The sequence below is a fragment of the Lutjanus erythropterus genome, chromosome 1 (genome assembly GCF_056507025.1).
Source record: "Lutjanus erythropterus isolate fLutEry1 chromosome 1, fLutEry1.hap2, whole genome shotgun sequence".
Lineage (NCBI taxonomy): Eukaryota > Metazoa > Chordata > Actinopteri > Lutjaniformes > Lutjanidae > Lutjanus > Lutjanus erythropterus.
Window position 1 is genome coordinate 20,714,004 of NC_139317.1, and position 18,751 is coordinate 20,732,754.

The window sequence follows — 18,751 nt, forward strand, 5'->3', positions numbered from 1 at the left end:
ACTGCACTCTGCTGGAGCTCAAAGAGCTTTGCTTAGCATAAAAACCTGCAGCAGGGAAAATCAGATAGCTTGGGAAAAGGCTAAAGGGGCAAAATATTTGCTTTCATTTGACCATTCTTCTTTACAGGAAAGTTGTGGGTGGCACGACCTCTGCCCCAACCTCAAGTTCAACCTCAACTTTATTATGATCCCAGAGGGCAATTGCTTTGCATGCAAGGATAAACACAGCAATACTCAGCATACAGAACAATATAAAGCTACAAAGAAATTGTTAAACACATATCACAGTGGACTGAAAAAAACATTGGACTAGGCTAAAGTACATGACGATAAAGCATTGGCAAAGTGTAATGTCTCTCTCTTTAACAAGCTAATGGCTGCTGCAGTGAGTGAGTGCTCATGTCTATTTATTTTAATCCTCTGTACTTTAAAATGGGTACGTGAGGCAAGAGTTGAACTCTGCATGTAGTGGGTGATGATCACAAATAACGACAAAACAAACTTGCTGGTCGCTGCATGTGCAGTGTCCTGCTGCATGTCAGCGCAGCAGGGAGCCAGAATCCCATTGGGCATGTGTTGTTGAGGTCATTAGAGGTCAGGGTTTAATTTTGAAAATCAGTGTGGTGTGTGCAGATATGGCTTAATGGATGGTGTAGCCACTCTCTCCACTGGAAGTAATATCCTTCCTCTGCACAATGTTTTAATTGTGTTGTTGGTGTGAAGCCCAATGGCACAAGTTAAACTGCTGGTTTCCTGGCAACCTCAAGGTCAGTAGACAATTTGAGGTTGGCTGAGGAGGGATGGGGGCATCTCCCTTGTTAGCAAAAGGACCAAAATGCATACCCCTTGTTAATCTGACATCTGCCTTTGCCATCCCTAGAGAGAGTGTGCAGGGGCAGAGGGGTTGCTTAGTTGAATATACTAGTCAAGTCTGCTGACTCATTGATCCTTTATCTGACTGTGGCTTGTGTTAGTTAGAATTTATGGCCCCGACCATGGCTCGGAAATATCAGTACCTTAAAGTTTTTTAGGGGTATCATGTGCTGCCCACAACACAGAACTGGAGAGATGTTTTTAAAAGTTTCTGCGTGTCCTGTGGTTTGAAGTAAAGTTTTTCTCCTGTGTTGCTGTTTGCACTTACCGTTTCATGTTTGTTTTTAGCTGATAGGAGCTGTGTTAATAAGTCCAACGAATAATTCTTCATAATAAAAACCTTTGGATAACGATACAGTGGGGGGCTTTTATTGTGAAGAACCTGTAAGAAATTAAATGTCCAGTGTCTCACAGCCACTTCACCAGAGACAAGTGCCTATCAGTTAAAAGACACACACCTCCGTAGCCCTGCTGAGATGCAAATCCCTGCCGTGCTGGGCTGACGTCAACCCGAGTCAAGACAAACAACAGATGTATGAAAAAGGGGCTCTAGTCTCTCCATCGTTCTACACGAGAGACAGAGATGAGGAGAGGAAGTTCAGCTGCTGTGTGAGCAGAGGGGAGAGGCTGCAAGGGGAGGCAGTGAGCAGTTGAGTGGAGTTAAAACTACAGTGGAAAGAGAGCAACATATTGATAAATAACACCAGTAGGTGGGACAACATAGTACTGAAGCACAAAACAACTGTTTCTCTGGGAGTAAAAGGTGTTTTTTTGTTTGTTTGTTTGTTTTTTTCAGGCACAGCAATGCTGTGTATTGATAAATTCATAGTGCTGTCTGTGGTCCTGAAGTAGCAGAGTTGAGATTGCATGTTTTTTTCTTGTTAGCCGACTCCCCTGTTAGTTTCTTCTTGGATCTATAATATTCTAACTATGTAGCTACAGTGACCAAAAGAGTTTTTCATGAGTCGGTTCGCTGGTTGTGGGTTAACAAAATGAAGCGGCTCCATCCCCGCTGTTAAAAATAAACAAACCACCTGCAGCTCATGGTGACAACAAGATTCCAGAAAGTCACTGCGCCCAGTTGCTGCTGGCCAGGAAATCATTACTGCAGGTAACTTCACATAGTTTTTACAGTTCTGTTTAAGTTTGGCTTAAACAAACTGTGGACAGGACCAGGTTGACTGTAGACTGGAAAAAATGTCAATAAAAGTTCATATTTTATGATTTTATGATCAAAATTACATCAACATCAAGCAATAATTCAACCGGGCTTCCTTCATTTTCAGCCACTAGTGGGCAAAAGAATTTCAAAACAAGCTGACAGACACAGTCATGAAAGTTGTAAGACTGAACTGTACAGAAAATGTGTGACTGTAAAACCAAAACAATAAGCTAACAGAGGCCTAAAAGATCTGTAGCTCTTTAGCCTGTGGAGTCGTGGGATAATCTTTGAACATCCTCATTTTACATTACATGGTGTTGTCAGAGCCATTTTTATTCCATGTTATTTGCTCAGTGGAGCAGCACCCTTTAGTGGCCGAGCCACACAGGTGTTTTCTGTTAGTAATTAAGGTGGCCATTAAGGTCATTAAGGAAATAATTTTCAGCAGTGAGCTGAATATAGAAAGAATCATAGAAATATAGAAGTGTAGAATATAAATTATTTTTTCTTCATTTTAAGTTGCATGTTATTTTAACTTGAACTTTTTATACTTTTACTAATTAATCATCAATCTTTCATAGCAAATGCTGTCATCAAGAACAGCAAGAACAGTAAGTAACTGAGAAACAGGTTGTGATGAACATGCTTAGAGTAAAGTAAAGAAAGTAAAACTTGCAGCTACAGGTAGTCAAGGCTAACACTGACTAATGTACAGTATACTGTATGTTTGTGTACATCGTGGGCAAACAAGCTGTCTCATAAAAGCTGCTTGTTCAAGGTCCCTTCTGAGTTTCACAGGCACATTCTCACAATATTATCAAACTGAGTGATGGAAAATTGTTTTCATTGCAATGAGACATGTCTTTCACTGATAGACAGTGGTCTAAAATTCTCACTTAGTCTAGTTAGTTTAGTTTCGAGAATGAAAAAATATCCATTACCAGTCTGAAATTCAAGATGATTCTTTCTCTACAGTACAAAACATGACAATGTAGCTTCGTGTCACCTAATAGCACTTGAGTGTTATCAATCCTTTGTTGTAAATTGCTTCAAAATTTTCAGTAATAGGCATTTTAGAGATTGGGGTAAAGAAACTGGGCTGCATGTGGGAAGAGAGAGAGGGCTTCATATTGGGAGAGACAGAGACAACAGCGGTTTTATGAAGGCCAATTTTCTAATGAGAAGTTCTAATCACTTATGTTATAAATTATAGAATTAGCACATGAGTGAAAATAATGGCGTTTTGGCCAAGAGACAGAGAGTATGAAGATGGCAGACAATAATAACAACTATAATGAGAATATGGAGAATGACACTACACTTCTGCTTGTAATTAAATATGAATCAATTCTTGTATTATGTTCAGTGATGATTAACTAAATGATGGTAGATTATGTATGCAGTTATTCCAAAATACATAACATAAAGAGAACAAGAGAGAGAGATGGTTATGAGTGAGTGTCTTTATTACAGTTGGAGCCATGGGAGGTACCCAGTATGATACCAAACACAGCGCAGTGGGTGCTGCGTCTGGAAGTAATCCACATTTATTGAACCTCCCATGACCTGACATTATATTATTACATCAGCAGAGCATGTACTCCTTAAGGTTATAAGGTTCATTTATTCATCATTTTATAACACTGGGTTATATAACAAGATGCTGGGGGTAGTATCCTTTATGCTAGTCACAAAAACAAAAATTATATACAAAAATATATACAGTAAATGGCCAAATAAATAATAAATCATTAAAAATAAAACAATTTTTCATGGTGGATTGCTGAGGATGAATTAGAACCTGAGGAAAGAAGCTGTTTTCTTGAGTATATGGATAATCACCATACTATACATGTTTTAGTCTTCATAAATACAAATCAAGTTTTCCTAAATTTGAGTGGGTTTTTTTAAAGCTGTGTATAAAGCAGGAATTAGTAGTTTGAAACAAGAATTGCAACTCAAGGTCCTCTAGCTTTATTTCTCGCTGTATTTTGAACATCTAAGATAGAACATTCAGATAGAATTTGCGCTGTGATCTTTTAACTTTTTAACCAACATGGACTTCACGTCAGAGGTGAGCACTTGAGTCACATGACTTGGAGTTGAGACAGACTCGAGTAACAAATTTCATGACTTTAGAGTCAACCTGACAAAATGACTGGCTAATGACTTAAGCCTTTTGATTTGAAAAGACTTGACACCTTATACTAAGCCCAAAGACTCAAAACTGTTATTTAAAAAGTGTGAATCCATGATTCAATAAATCCTCTTTCATTCTCTAACATTAACTAACATTAATGCCATTCATTCCCAGCAAGGTGACTCTAAACTCTCCATATTCACTTTGTTTGACTCAATGCAACAGCAAAATCCTCAAAACCTAATATGATGTTACTGAGCTCCAGTTGAAAAGACCATGTACCAAAGATGGTTTATTTAGTGCACAAGAACTATGTGGTAGTCAACAAAAAACAAATTGCAGTATACAAAACTTGCAGGTCGAAAATTACAGATGGAGACACAACAAGTTACACATAGAACAGTTAGTCAAAGGTAATATTAGCATAGTTAGCCAGCTAGTGCTTAGCTAACATTCACTTAACAGCTCACAGTTACATTATGATGTGTTTAGGACTCGAGACTCAAAGTTTAGGATTTGCAACTTGACTTTGGACCTGTCGTGTCTAGGCTTGAGACTCAAAGTACCAGTTCTCATTCAGTGTTTTTTCTCTTTTTTTAATTATTTTTCTACATTGTACATTAATGCTGGAGACATCAAAACTATGAAATATGAAATTATATGGAATTGTGTAGCAAGCAAACAATCTGAAAGCGAGGAAAAATATGTTTTTACTTCTGAAAATCTAAAATATAAAAGAGTCTCACACTGTTTTCTGCACTTGAAATCAAAGATTTAATAGCATTTTTTTTAATTGTTAACTCATGGTCTTCTCTTAAAGACCTATTGACCCACAAGTGTTTAAAGTAGCCAACTTTTGCTCTGATGACAGTTTGCACACTGTTGGTATAACCTGAAACATTTCTTATATCAATAAAAAAAAGAAGAAAGAAAAATCATTAAATGAGAAGTGTCCAAAATTTTGACTGGTACTGTACTTATGACTTACAAAACAATGACTTGCTCCCACCTCTGATGAAAAGTCTGTGGATAAAATCATATTATCCAACAGGTAATTCAGACCAAGCAATCTGATTGGACAACTAGACATTTAGAACATGCCCAGTCACCATGACAGCACTCCTGCTCATCACTGAAAATATTACTCCGCCCAGAAGGGGGGAGTTTTGAACCGTTTTTATTTGTAAAAGTAAACCGCAGACCACAGTGGGCCTATAATAGACTAAGACCCCCGTCTGACTATTTCTTGTAGCTGTTTGATCAGCAATTGTAGAACAATTTACAATGCTTTGGTGTTTCACACGCATAAACTCCGTTCACCATCCTCCATCAGCTGTGCCCAGGTGAGTCTGTGAAACGCCGCTAGTAGCTTAAAAATACATGTTAAATTTTGCTAACGTGGTAGCTAATATGTCCGTGTAAAATTTATTTCCTTAAGCAGATATGTTAGTTACAGCAGGAACGAGTTAACAGAACAGTTTTGTGTTTGTGTGTGTGGTGTTTATTCAGTTTGGGAAATCTCACGATCTCTGGAAAGCATTAACGTTAGCTCAAGTTGGCTCGTGGACTTCACTCAACAGGGAAATCATCTCCGTTGCTAGGCCGTTACTAAGGGCCGACCTACTTTCTGGAGTAGTAATCTTTGTTTAATTACATAAGAGTTCTAATGACGTGGCTGATTGTGTTCCAGTTATTAGTCAGACTCCATGTGTTTCCAGGAATAACACTTGCAGAAAGTTTTTTTTTAATCTTGAAAGCAATATGAGTAACAATTTGTCTGTAACCTGTTGTATAATCGCAATATTACACGAGATGGTGATCTTTAGCGCAATTTAACGAGCATTAATAGTAAACCTTACTCATTTAGTTGAAACAGTTACTGAATTTGCATTTCAACAGATTCATCTCCATAACAACTGAGCAAAATCCATCCAGGGCTCATCTCTAGACAAGAAATGAAAGTCTACACAACACTTATGAAGCTAGTTGCTGACATTACCTAATGACATCAGTTAATGTCAGCAATCAGCTGCTTAATTTATCTAGATTACATCATAATTAGCTTCAAATCAACCTGCAGTGTACTGTGGTCTCCCTCCAGTCGGTTGTGACCACTGCACCTCCACAGAGGGGTTTTTCCTCCCAGGTGGTTGTACCGCCTCATCTGGCTCCTCTCAAAGTGGAGGAGCGGTTGCTTGGCACTGAGGTCCACTTGGTTCACTGAGTCTCCTCACCCTGTCATCAGTTGTTAACATTTTAATACCCATATGTGTCCATTTGGCACTTTCTTTGATGTGGATCACTGCAGTGCATTACTATTAATTAATTTGTCTGTATTTTCTCTTTTTGGTTTATAATTAATAGTTCACTGCCAGTACAATGATAGTTTTTATCTGTAACATGGAAAACTATTTAAAAGCAGTTTTTCTAATGACTTTAACTAGTAGATTGTTAGTGTTTAAACTCTAAAACATTTTTAAACAATTTGATTGTTGATTATTTTCTTTTTGTAAGGTCATTTAGTTTCCTCTTGTTTTGTTTTTGAGTTTGAGTTGAGTTTTTTTCAAATTATCACAGTTAGAGCTATTATAAGGAGCAGACACAGTGTATATCACTCTTTTTAAGGTAACAATAGCAAAACATGGCCTGAAATGAAATTATTACCACTGATCCATTGTTCCTGGTAGAGTAGATTTAAAAAAAAAAAAGCTTCTCAGCAATGATTAGTACCTTTTAATGAGGCCAGTTCCTGAAACAGATGCTCAGGAGGTCATTTTGTGAGAGAGGTCGCAGCAGGTAGTGGATTTTGGAGGGTATGAGCTCATCCCTTTGGCAAAGATCTTTTTCTCAAGTGAGGGTAAAACAGATCATACAGATTGCTCGCCAGGCGCAGCAGCTGAGGCACTATGAGTGTTGTATCCGACCGCCACAGGAAAGTGAGAGCTGAACCACAGAGCCCTCATGTGTTCATCCCTCATCTGTAAACATAAGCCAAAAGAGAGATGCTAAATGAGGTTTCTCTGGGGCATTGTTGTAGCAATATTATCAGTATGTATAAGTATACTCAAATTTGCGTATGTTGTTTGTGAATACATATACCCCCTTATGTACCTGAAGGATTGTCGGCCTCTCTCTGTGTGACAGGAAATTCCTCCTGGAAACATGTATGCAATCATCTTTATGTCAAGCTTCAGAGGAGGCATTTCTGGGTGATATACACTCAAGAACTACAAGATGTCTGTGCAGCTGACTTGACATTTATTTTACATATTTACAATAAGACCTGAATGACGAAACAGAACAGCAAGTGTACAGATCGTACTTTAGCCTGTGGGTGGAGGGCCAGTAGAGATGGATGCTGTCCATGGTGCTGAACTGTATTAGTACACTGACCAACCATACAATCTGCAGCTGAATATGTTCTATTTATATATATAATTTTGTCTAATCTTTGTATTTACACCTGGTATTAATAAGCATTATCATTGTTTTAATAGGCAGAGCCGGGGCTGTATCACAAAAACTTCCTGTTTTCTTTTCTAACCTTTTTTCAGGTTCCCTTATCAGCTTGAATGTTTTTTACCATTAGCAACCAACACTACTTTTCTCATCTTGCTGAGTTAAACACCTCTGTAACTGTTGGGTTTTTTTCTCATTGAAACATACCAAAAATGGAGCAAAACAACAATGGGCACCTAACTTCAAAACAGGTGAGTTAGAGGTGTTGGTAACATCTGTAGAGGAATCCCAGGATGTTCTTCTTAGGAAATTAAAACAACACTGTCTGGGAGATAAAGGAAAGACAGTGGCTTACCAACTATCAAACAAGTTGGGACAACTTCATGTTTGTCCTAAAGCTAGTAAAGTTTAAGTCTTTTGGAAAGTTAGGATGTTTGTATAATACACGTTTTATATCTTAAGTTAGATTAGGAATATTGACATAGGACCTGTTCATCTGCAATGGCTTTTTTCTTAAATCAGGTTCTAACCATAATTACCATGGTTACCAAACAGTTAAGCTGGTCAACAAATGGTCAACAAATTGGCGGTTCCCATCTCCGTGGGAAATGATGTTGCAGTTGTTGCAATGCAGCTTGAGATAACAGGGAGAGGAAGAATTATCTTTCAACTAGCTGAAAAAGATTCTCAGAACATGAGTACTTGAATAAAAGTTTGAAGTGCACCACTCGAGGCAAATGGCATTCAATAAATATGATTAGGAGAGAGGTTTAGAAAGTGATCTCTTGTTATTTCACAGAAAAATTAGCTGCAAGGCCGGCTGGTGCAACCTTACATTGAATCTATCCTTGTATGTCTCCTAGAGGCTAATCCACTTTACATTTATGAAAAATTTTGTATTTTTGCTTTTATCAGTTTGAATTTGTCCTATTATTAAAGCTTCTCACACAAGCTTATCCACAGTAACACTTGGAACACATGGGGCCCTATCTTACACCTGGTGCAAAGCCGTTGCGCTGCTGGCGCAAGTGCTTTTGCTATCTTACACCAGCGCAAGTGCCATTTTCTTGTGTCTTTAAAGATAAACTCACTAATAAGGAAGAGGAAATTATTTTCTAATTATAAAGCCTAATAAATCTAAACAGTCCTGCAGAGTGTTAACGGGACGGGCTCACAGCTGTCAGATCATCTTTATCAGATGAGTCAGCACGACAGCTGGAACAGCTGTAGTGTTTGTGTCTGCATGTTTATTGTGATCTAGAAAAACAAGGATTAATTAATTATGACCTATAACATACAAAATGTACAAGATACTATATTTGACCTCACCAGTCCAGCCTGAACCAGAAGAAAAAGGTATGTGTGCTTCTGTCAGAGCTGGTTGTATATATCTTTGTGTAATTTTGTGCACTTCAAACTTCAGAAACTCCTGATCGTTTAATAGGAGCAAGGATGGGAGGAGGAGAAGAAGGAGGAGCACGGAGAGCCGTGTAACTGCTCCTCCACCCGGCTTAGGTGGGCCAGCGGAGTCCGTGTTTTCACTTCTTGACAGGAGATCTGTCTCCAGGATTTGAATTTGTTTTCTCTTTGTTTCCTCCTGGTAAATCCGTCGTCATGCTGCCACTGCTTGCACTGCTGGCGCACCTGCCTCTTAAAGGTGATGAGAGCTGACTTTCTGATTGGTTTATTGCATGTTTGGCCTAAACTCGCCTGTGAATTAATGAAGGCACTTGGGCACACCTGACAGGTGTATCCCGCTTTACGCTGGTAGCACAAAGGGCGGGGTAGGGCAAAATACTACTTGCGCTCCTGGCATAAGACAGCAAAGTGGATTTGGACACACCTTGAAAAAAATAAATCCATTGCGCCTCACACTTTCCACTTGATCGTGCTTTAGATCAGTGTAAGATAGGGCCCATTAACTTACGTTTGAACAACATGTTCCAAAAATCACTCGCACCAACCATGATTTCAGTATAAGTTTCCATTTTATAAACTGGGTGATATTTGGTCTCAACATCACACAGGTGCAAATTAAGAGGAGTAGTTGCAATAGCAAAGACATTCACCTAAGCAGGTGATATCCACTCCCCTGCATTCATGTATGTATGACCTCTTTTTGACATTTTTTCAAGCAGCTAAAATGCAATTACAAAATCCAAGTATCAAAAAAAAAACAAATTTAATTTATCATGTTGATAATTTGTTCAGTTGTAGGATAGAAGAGGCAAAGCTGATGAGTGTGAAGGCATTTCTCCAACATCATATTTCACTGGTGGGCGAAATTTGGTCTACACGTAGATGTAATTTCAACACATGTACTAAATACAGAACTACAGAACAACTATTGTAATGACAGACGTTCTGTATATTAATGTAAAATAAGAAGTTGCACTTACTGCTGTAGCCTAATGTGCATGTGAAAGTATCAATAGGTGAACTTATTGGTTATAACTGTGACTTTACAAAAGGTATCTGCCAGAACTTGCAGTATTTGGAGAAGTTAGTCTTAAGGCCTTCCTGGCAGAAAGGTTATAAGACAGGGGTTTCCTGCTGCTGGCATAGGGACCCCTCTCCCTCTGGCCCACAGTATGATGTCCAGAATATAATATAACATGGTCTGCAAATTTATGTTGTTTTAGTTTGTTTTTTTCTAGTTCTTTCATACCAATTTAAACTAGCCCTCATGTACAAAAAAACACAATTCTGCGCTTGAGAAAGCACAGACAAAAACATCAGTTTCAATGTTTCAATGTTCAAATGCATGGCTAACTACAAATGTATAGAAACAGCTTTTTGTTAAGTGTGATGAAAACTAATGGAAATAAAAAAGTACATTTTCAGAAATATTTAGCTTTCTTGTAGTACTTGGACTTTCAAATAACCCTCCTTTGAGCTGACAATACCAGCAGTGGCCCCAAGCCAATTTGAGTTTGAGACCCCTGCTTTGAGTAGTCAAGTGAAAAAAAGTATAAAGAGTGTCAAAGTGTATTAATTGATTGGAAGACGTGGTGGGCGAAATACTAAACTTCCGTTAAGGTGCCTGGCCTTCAGGTCCTGTATGGGGGGTGGTGTTTTTTCTTTTCTTTTCTTTTTTTGTGGCTGTCAGCTGAGAAATTTGGATCTAGTTTCTTAGTGAGGTTCCAGTGTGACAACAGGCTGTTACTTGCACATTCTTATTGCATGAAAAATGTCACTCTTGCAAATCTTGGTGAAATGTTGTCTAAAAATGTAACTGCATTGCTGAACAGTTCCAGAAAAAGAAACTAACCCAACTAGCAAGGTTTGGTAGCATAATGATTGATTTGGCAGCACTCATAGTCACTGGTGGAGTTCCTTTTGAAATGACGTTCATCAACCAGTCTGGGCTGCATGTACGCCTTGAGCAGGTGCCAGATATGCAACAGAAGAGTAACAATTCATATATTTGTTTAATATGCATCAAAACAAACTGCACTGTGAGTATTTCTATTGAAATGTGCGCATGTATTGGCTTTTTATCTAGTGGATCTCATCAGGTACATGCATGCATTGTTTGAATCCCCTCAAATTGGGTATGCAATTTCAATCCTGCGCAGGAAAGCTACAATTAACAACACCACGTGATTTTTGCATGTATATAATTATCAATCATCAGAGTTGTTGGGTCTCTGTGAAAAGTTATAAAAAGAATAGGCTTGCTCTTATAACTCTTGTTATTATGTGGCACTGTATAAATAAAATTTACTTGACTTATATGATGTCTTGACTTGTGGAAAAAATAGCCTTTCTAGTGGGTTAGTGCCTGAAATCATCAACTCCCCCTGCTGCTAACACCCCACCAAGTGAAAAACTGTCAGACTTGTGTGTCCACACATGGAGGTCTGGCAGTTCTAAAAGGTCTGAAAGGAGTCATTCTTCTTTCCAGCTGGTTGTATTCCCTCCAGCTGGAGAGTATTTCAGCTTCTGGAGCTCTTTCAACAGAGCTGGCTTTCTGTTTGTCTGCATGTGTTGGCAAGAACACCAGTAAGATTGAGACCACTTATCTGTTAAGCATTGAAATGCTTTTGAAAACGATGTTACTACAACACACCCTCTGCCGCCAGACTGAGGGCTCAGGGCAAGAAGAAGCTCAACACTGTGATCTTATGATTGTGATGTTTCACAATTTAAAGTAAGATACCTTATCAAACAGGCAAGTAGACCTTAATTGTGGTGAGGTTGGTGGATAAAAAGAAGCTGACACTTGGAGTAATTCAATTGGAATTGAAAAATGAATTGGAGGAATTCAAACTGCTAGAAGCAAGGATACAAACCTCTGTGTAAACATTAACTCGATGAGCCTCTGGGAGACATACAAGGATAGATTCAATGTGGGGTTGTACCAGCCAGCCTTGTGGTTATTTTTCTCTGGCAGTGAACAAACTATTCAAATCACTTTTAAAATTTAAATAAATATCATTATATTTTTTAACCTAATGATATTTAATAAAAGCCATGTGCCTCAAGCAGTGCACTTTTTTTCAATCATGTTTTCAGATCACTAGTATGTATTTTGGGGGATTTTATTACAAAGTTTAGACGGGAGAGATAGCATGAAAAGTAAGGGTCAAGAGAGATGTCAAATAATACAGTTAACAATAACAAATGTTTGTAAAAGGAGTGTGCATCTGATGTGAATAACTACAACAATATTTAAAGTGCATGTGAAATGGAAAGCAGACTGCTATTGTTTCAAAAAAAAAATGACTTGTTTCCTATAAAAACAGGCACCTAGTGTAGGACTTATCAGAGGTATTGATTGAGGTATTGACATTTACAACAGCCAATAGTGCTGAATGAGTGTTAATGCAAGCCACAGCGGCCCATTAACCTTTTCAGTCCAGGAGCTCCGAGTGAACACGATGACTGGGACCAAGCAATGATGACAGGGAATAGCACAGTACAACAGGAGTTTCCTTGCTGGATTTGGCACCTGTCACCCCGGGGCTGAGTCATCGCACTTAGCTGCAAGGCTAACAAAAATAAAAGCACTACAATTAGAGGTTAGCTACTTCAGCAACAAGTGAAGTTGTCTATAAATGGCCTTGGTACTTTATTCCCTGTTGGTTTTGGAGGCTGCTGAGCCCAGTTGTGTTTCCCACTAATGGCAGAAGTTAGCAGAAACTATGACTCAGAGTTGAAGCTGAACATCTGGAGGAGCATTTTCTCGATAAGATATGATCCAGTTTCATCCGTGGATAGAGTCATTAAAGCTGTGTCTTTGTACATGGTATAAAGTTGTGCTTTTGTACAGTAACGTTAAACCAGGCCTGGCCCATAGCCCATCAAATGGCCCATGTAGCTAGTTGCTGTAGCAGTCGGCTGTAAAATACTCTGCACAGATACCACAGTGAACAAATTCTGGCCAGCAGGACTGTGACAGTGGTACTTTGGGAAAACGGAATGAGGTTTTATGTGGCAAACACCCAAAGACACACCAACGTACCATATTGTTGCTAGCTAAATAATGGATGTTGGCATTAGCCCTGCACTGTTAAAAGTTGAAGATCAATTGATCTGTGGGTGTCCTGATATTGTTGCTTGAAAGTGGTTGGTTCTAGCTTATGTAAGCATGTACAGGTTTGTATTCATTCATTCATTCATTCATTCATTCATTCATTCATTCAGTCAGTCATTACATATATTGTTAAATTGATGCAAACTATGACTAGGTATATGATCTATACAGGTTAACAAGGCATTTTTCATTTCATCTTTGACTTTAAATAGTTTCCTGAACTTTTTGGTCTGTTTATTTTATTTTTTGTGTGACTGAGGACACAAAGGAAAAGCAGCATTACCAGAGAATAACAGTGTGTTGAACTTTAAAAGTTTAAAATGTGCATAATACACCTGAATGAGATGAAGACAGGAGGTTAATAAAATGTGAAGGAAGAGACTGGATAAGGATGATTAATTCGGCTTAGGTAATCCACTTCCTCTGTTATTGGCCCTGCAAAAAATGTATAAATGTTGAATGTGCTCAGGCAGGGATGAAACGTGAAATGGAGGGATAAAGAGACGAATCAGCAGTCAGATGCATTCTTCAGGTAGAGAGAGACTCAGAAAAGATCGACTGTATTGCTGAGAGAAAGGATGTAGCAGTTATGAGCTCATTGTTTGCAGACATTGTTTTGCCAGCGTGCCATTGCATTTTAAATGAGCTGGCAGACAAGGTGGCAGACAAGTGAATGAACGGCATCGTTGAGAGGCAGTAATTGAAAGAAATAGAGATGAAGAAGAGGAGGCCGTGGAAGAAGTTTTCATCTGTCAAGACTGGAACAAAGTTGCTGAGGGATTTACGAGATAGAAGACAGAAAACGGAAGCTGGTAATTGCACGGCTTCTGGCCCCATGATATTATCTCTTCCTGACATGTGCGCATCTCCCATTGATACATGCAGGGAACATGAGCTTGAAGCAGTTTCAGTGCCTTTATGTAATTTCCCGCTCACCATTGGTGCATTTTGCTCTGTGTCTCACTGATGGCAGATGCCAGATGACAAGGATGAATAGAGAAAGGAGAGAAAGAAGTAAAGAGAGCACACTACAAGGTTATGCTCCTGATGTCCCCTTAAAATGGGGAATTTTGTCATAGTTTGTACAACCCCAAGTCAAAAAAAGTGTGATGTTGTGTAAAACATAAATGCAATGATTTGATAAACGTTTTGACCTATATTCAATTGACTGCAGTACAAAAACAAATTTTCAAACTGATTAACTTAATTGTTTTGTGTACGTATACTCTCATTCTGAATTTGATGCCTCCAGCATGATCCAAAATGTTTAGGAACTGAGGACACAAATTACTGAAGTTTTGAAAGTGATTTCTGTGGATTCTCTGCATCTTTTAATGGTATTATGGATTGTAGACGGTGAAATCCCTAAATTCCTTGCAGCTTTGTGTTGAGAAGTGTTCTTAAATTATTGGACCATTAGCCCGCAGTTTTTCACAAAGTGTTGAACCTCACCACATCCATGCTTGTGAATGAAGGAGCTTTTTGAGGATGCTCCTTCCGTATCCAATCATGATATTGTCACCTGTTACCAGCAAACCTGTTTACCTGTGGAATGTTCCAAACAGGTGTTTTTTGAATCTTTTGAGTCTTTTGTTGTTTCTGTCCCAACTGTCTTGAAACATGTTGCAAGCATCAGTTTCCAAATGAGTGTATATTCACAAAAAAGTTTAACAGTTCAAACATTAAATATGTTATTTGTACAGTGCTGAATTGAATACAACTTTAAAATGATTTGTAAATCATTGCATTCTGTTTTTATTTATGTTTTACACAAGTTCCCAGCTTTTATGGACTTTGTTTGTACTTCAACAACTCCAACATACACTTGTGGGAGTTTCAACAGTGACTTTAAACCTCAGGAACTGCACTAATACTATCCTCTCTGTGTCTCTGTCTGTCTCTACTCTGTCTTTGTCTCTCTCCCTCAGGCTCAGTGTCTCTCAGTGTATTCCTGGTGTCTGTTGCATTCGTAGTGTGTGCCGTTTGGCTGGTAGCTCTATGTGGCGTCTGCACCTGGTGTCAACGTAAGCTGGTAAGTCGCACTGCTTATTAATCACACTTCCAGAAGCATATTTCAATATCGATATTTGTTTGAAAGATTTTTGAGAAAGTTATTCATTTGGGGGATTTATTTGTGAAAAGGTTTATATTTAAATTATTCTGTATTGATGATGTTCATGCTCAGAAAAATTTCGTGCAAAACAACTGCACAAATAAAGAGAAGTTAATGCCAATAAATGTAGATAATAATGTGAGTCTTTTAGATCTGGCATTGGTACAGACACCCATTGGATTCTTTGTTGGCTGCTTGTGGCACACCAAATTAACATTTAGGTAATTGTCTGATTAGGTTTACTCACTGGCCAGTTATTATTTATTGATAAATTTGAAATAAAAATTTTGTCTACAGTTCTTCCAGGCACAAATGTTTTTGTACATTTTTAATACATTAAAATGTTTGCATTTGACATGATAATGTCTCACAATAATTCATTTTGTAAACAATTAGTTTTGAATAATCATCAGTCAATCAGTGGAGACAGACAGCTTTTTGCATCAACTTCTCATTTTGAAGTTAATGTTGATTGCACAATATAATACCTGTAGAATAATGACACCAGCCACATTTACATTACTTCCCTATAGCCTCACTTTCACTGTGAAAAATCTGTCTGTGACTGGGCATGATTTTTCTTGGGAAAATTATGTCTCCATTCTAGACTAAATTAATGAGCAAATTCACACTTTTCTTCCTAATGTTTTCTTCTTATGTCAAACCATGTGCCACTTCAGAAAATATTGGGCTCTCTATCATTATGACTGATGTTAAAATGACATAAGTGTAGGCCTACCCTATAGCACCCCTGTAGTCCCTGCTGCTTCCCACCACTGCTCTGTCGGCAACCTCCAACTGTCTCACTCAGGTGCGTCCAACATACATCCCTGTGCCACGTTAAAGGGTCTTCGTCTCCATAAACTTACTTATGGAAGAAGAGAAGGTAAATAGTGAGTTGATAGCAAACACCCCACAACCCACCGACGTTCCATACTGTTGTAGCTAACTAATGAATGTTAGCCTTCGCTCTGCGCTGCTAAAAGCCGAAGATTGATCAATTGATTTGTGGGTGTCCTGATATCATTGCTTGGAATTGCAGAAACATAAACAACAAGAAAATATGGAAATCAATAGGAATCAGTGGTCCTAGGAGTGTATAGGTGAGTGTGTGTAAAAGTTAAGGGTCAACGAATAATGAACATGGGGAGAGTTGGAGTGTGTTTTTGAGTTTTTATCCTGCCTCTGGGGTTTCCTCACTTATGATAGCATTTTCTTAGTTCTTTTATTTAATTTTTGCTGTTCCTATTTTAGAATTTACCATTACAAAGTCTTTGTGTGTGTGTGCATGTGTGTTGGAATGGGGGTGGGGTGGCATTGTCTTCCTTGTGTTGCATATTGTTTGTATAAAAGTGCTTTATAAATAAGGTCTGACTGATTGATTGGTTGTGCTGATTGAGAGAGAACCAGGGCATGATCCTCAGCCCTCTTAAATACAGGTGAGCCAGCCTCTACAGGTTTGCACCATCTCCTCTGATGATGCTGGTCTTCACTCTATCTCTAAGCAGCCTGGAACATAACATGACTTAAGTAAAGGCGTGTGCCTTTTTTACCATGAAAATAGAGGCTAACCCCAGGGTCATCACAGCACCATATGTCCATAACTTTGTTGTGTCTGTTCTGAAGCTTGAAACAAAGTTAGCTATAGCTATACTGAGGAAACTTAGGTAAGAGAACAACAGCATGATTGAAATAAACACACTAATTGGCCTGCAGAAAAGAAACACCACTGTCACCAATGTAGTTTTTATATTTTTATATGTCTTGTTAGCACCTTGGGTTGTGAAAAACAGCTTCGTTCCCATATACTCTGCATGTGGAAATGATAATAAACAACTTGAACTTGAACCAAGCTGGGTAGATTTAACAAAACAATAATAAACGGGACTTGAAGACATAGCATGGGTTTTATGTTTTATTTTGTTTATGTTTTTGTTGCAGGACTGGGTAATGTTTGAAACTTCTTTTTAGTGCTGCTACAATATCTGAGTTTTGGTTTTAATACCAAAGTAAAGCTGAAATGATTAGTTGAATAATTAATTAGTCAATGAACAGAAATCGCAACTGTTTGAATCATTTATTCATTGTTTCAGCACTTCCTGGTACAAGCTTCTCAAATGTGAAGATGTGTTGCTTTGGTTCTGATTGACTGTATGTCATATCAAATGAGTTTCTTTGGGTTTTTAACTGTTAACCAAACAAAAACAAGAAATTTAAAGAAGTCACCTTGATGGACATTTATATCTATTTTTATTTTACAGTAAAAAATCAATAAAAAAAAGAATATTCTAGATATTAACTGTCATATAAATTGATAATAAAGATAATAGTTTGTTCCATCCTTTACTAAAACACTACTACTTTTTTGATACTATATTTTAGAAGGGAGACGGACAACTTTTCAAGTTTTCCCTTGGTCTTACCAAGTGGTAACATATTTGTGCTGCTGTCGCAAGGACAACATGTGAACACAACACCAGATCACTTTCCATTTCCTCAGCACTATTTGGAGAAATGACCAACACCACTTTGGAAATATGATTGCTTCACACAAACAGACAACTTCAGCAAAAAGTGGGAATTTGGTCATTAGTTTATTATTTTTTCTGGATTTTCCCAGAAAAAAAAAAATCATGCCTGCTGGCAGACAGATTTTTTACAGTTACAGCAAAGCTTATAGGAAACCAGTCTAAATGCAGATGGTGTCATTATTCTATAGACAGTACACTGTGCAATCAACATTCATTTAATAATGGTAAGTTAAAGCAAGAAAGTTTTCTATTTCCACTTTAAAATAAATGTTTTGCACCCTATTGTCTCCATGTATTCCAGGCATGGAAGGTTTTGTAAAATTCTAATACAAATACATGTAAATGTTGCTGTGTTTCACATGATAATTGAACTCAGTAATCAGTTTTCTAAATAATTACTTTCACACCTTTTTAGCCATTTTTTTTTTTTTTTTACTGTATTTGATTTTGTTTGTGACTGAGTAGGGCTGGGTATTATTTGAAACATTTTTATATAAACACTTACAAGATATCTGAGTTTTGGCGTAGATACCAAAGTAGAGCTGAAATGATTAGTTGATTAATTAATTAACTATTTTGATATTTGATTCATGGTTTCAATTATGCCAGACAAAATGCTTTTGCTCTAAGTATTATTGTAAGCTGCTATGTTTGGGTTTTGGACTGTTGACCAAACAAAAGAAGACATTTAAGATGTCACCTTGAGCTTTAGGAAATTTGTGATCAGCAGTTAGTTTCTTGCAGACCTAATAATTAATTAAACCCCCACATCTAAAATTATGTGTAAACCAACTGAGTAACTCATTAGTACTTGTGTCACAAAAACAGAACTTTTCCCAAATAAAGTGCGGTCTGAAATTAGAAATAAATGTGATTTAAATCAAGGTTTATTTGATCAAAAATTATTAAACATTTACTGTCAGCTTTCATTTCC

The 18,751-nt window shown here is 37.8% G+C and overlaps 1 protein-coding gene across 1 annotated transcript in view; it reads left to right on the forward strand.

Annotated features, from left to right (window-relative positions):
- The window catches only part of syt7b (synaptotagmin VIIb), a 133,403-nt gene that overhangs the window by 41,975 nt on the left and 72,677 nt on the right, over window positions 1-18,751 (forward strand). The window contains exon 2 of the mRNA XM_084724652.1: window positions 15,102-15,205. Coding sequence (XP_084580778.1) covers window positions 15,102-15,205 — 104 coding nt within the window. The remainder of the gene's footprint in view (window positions 1-15,101; window positions 15,206-18,751) is intronic.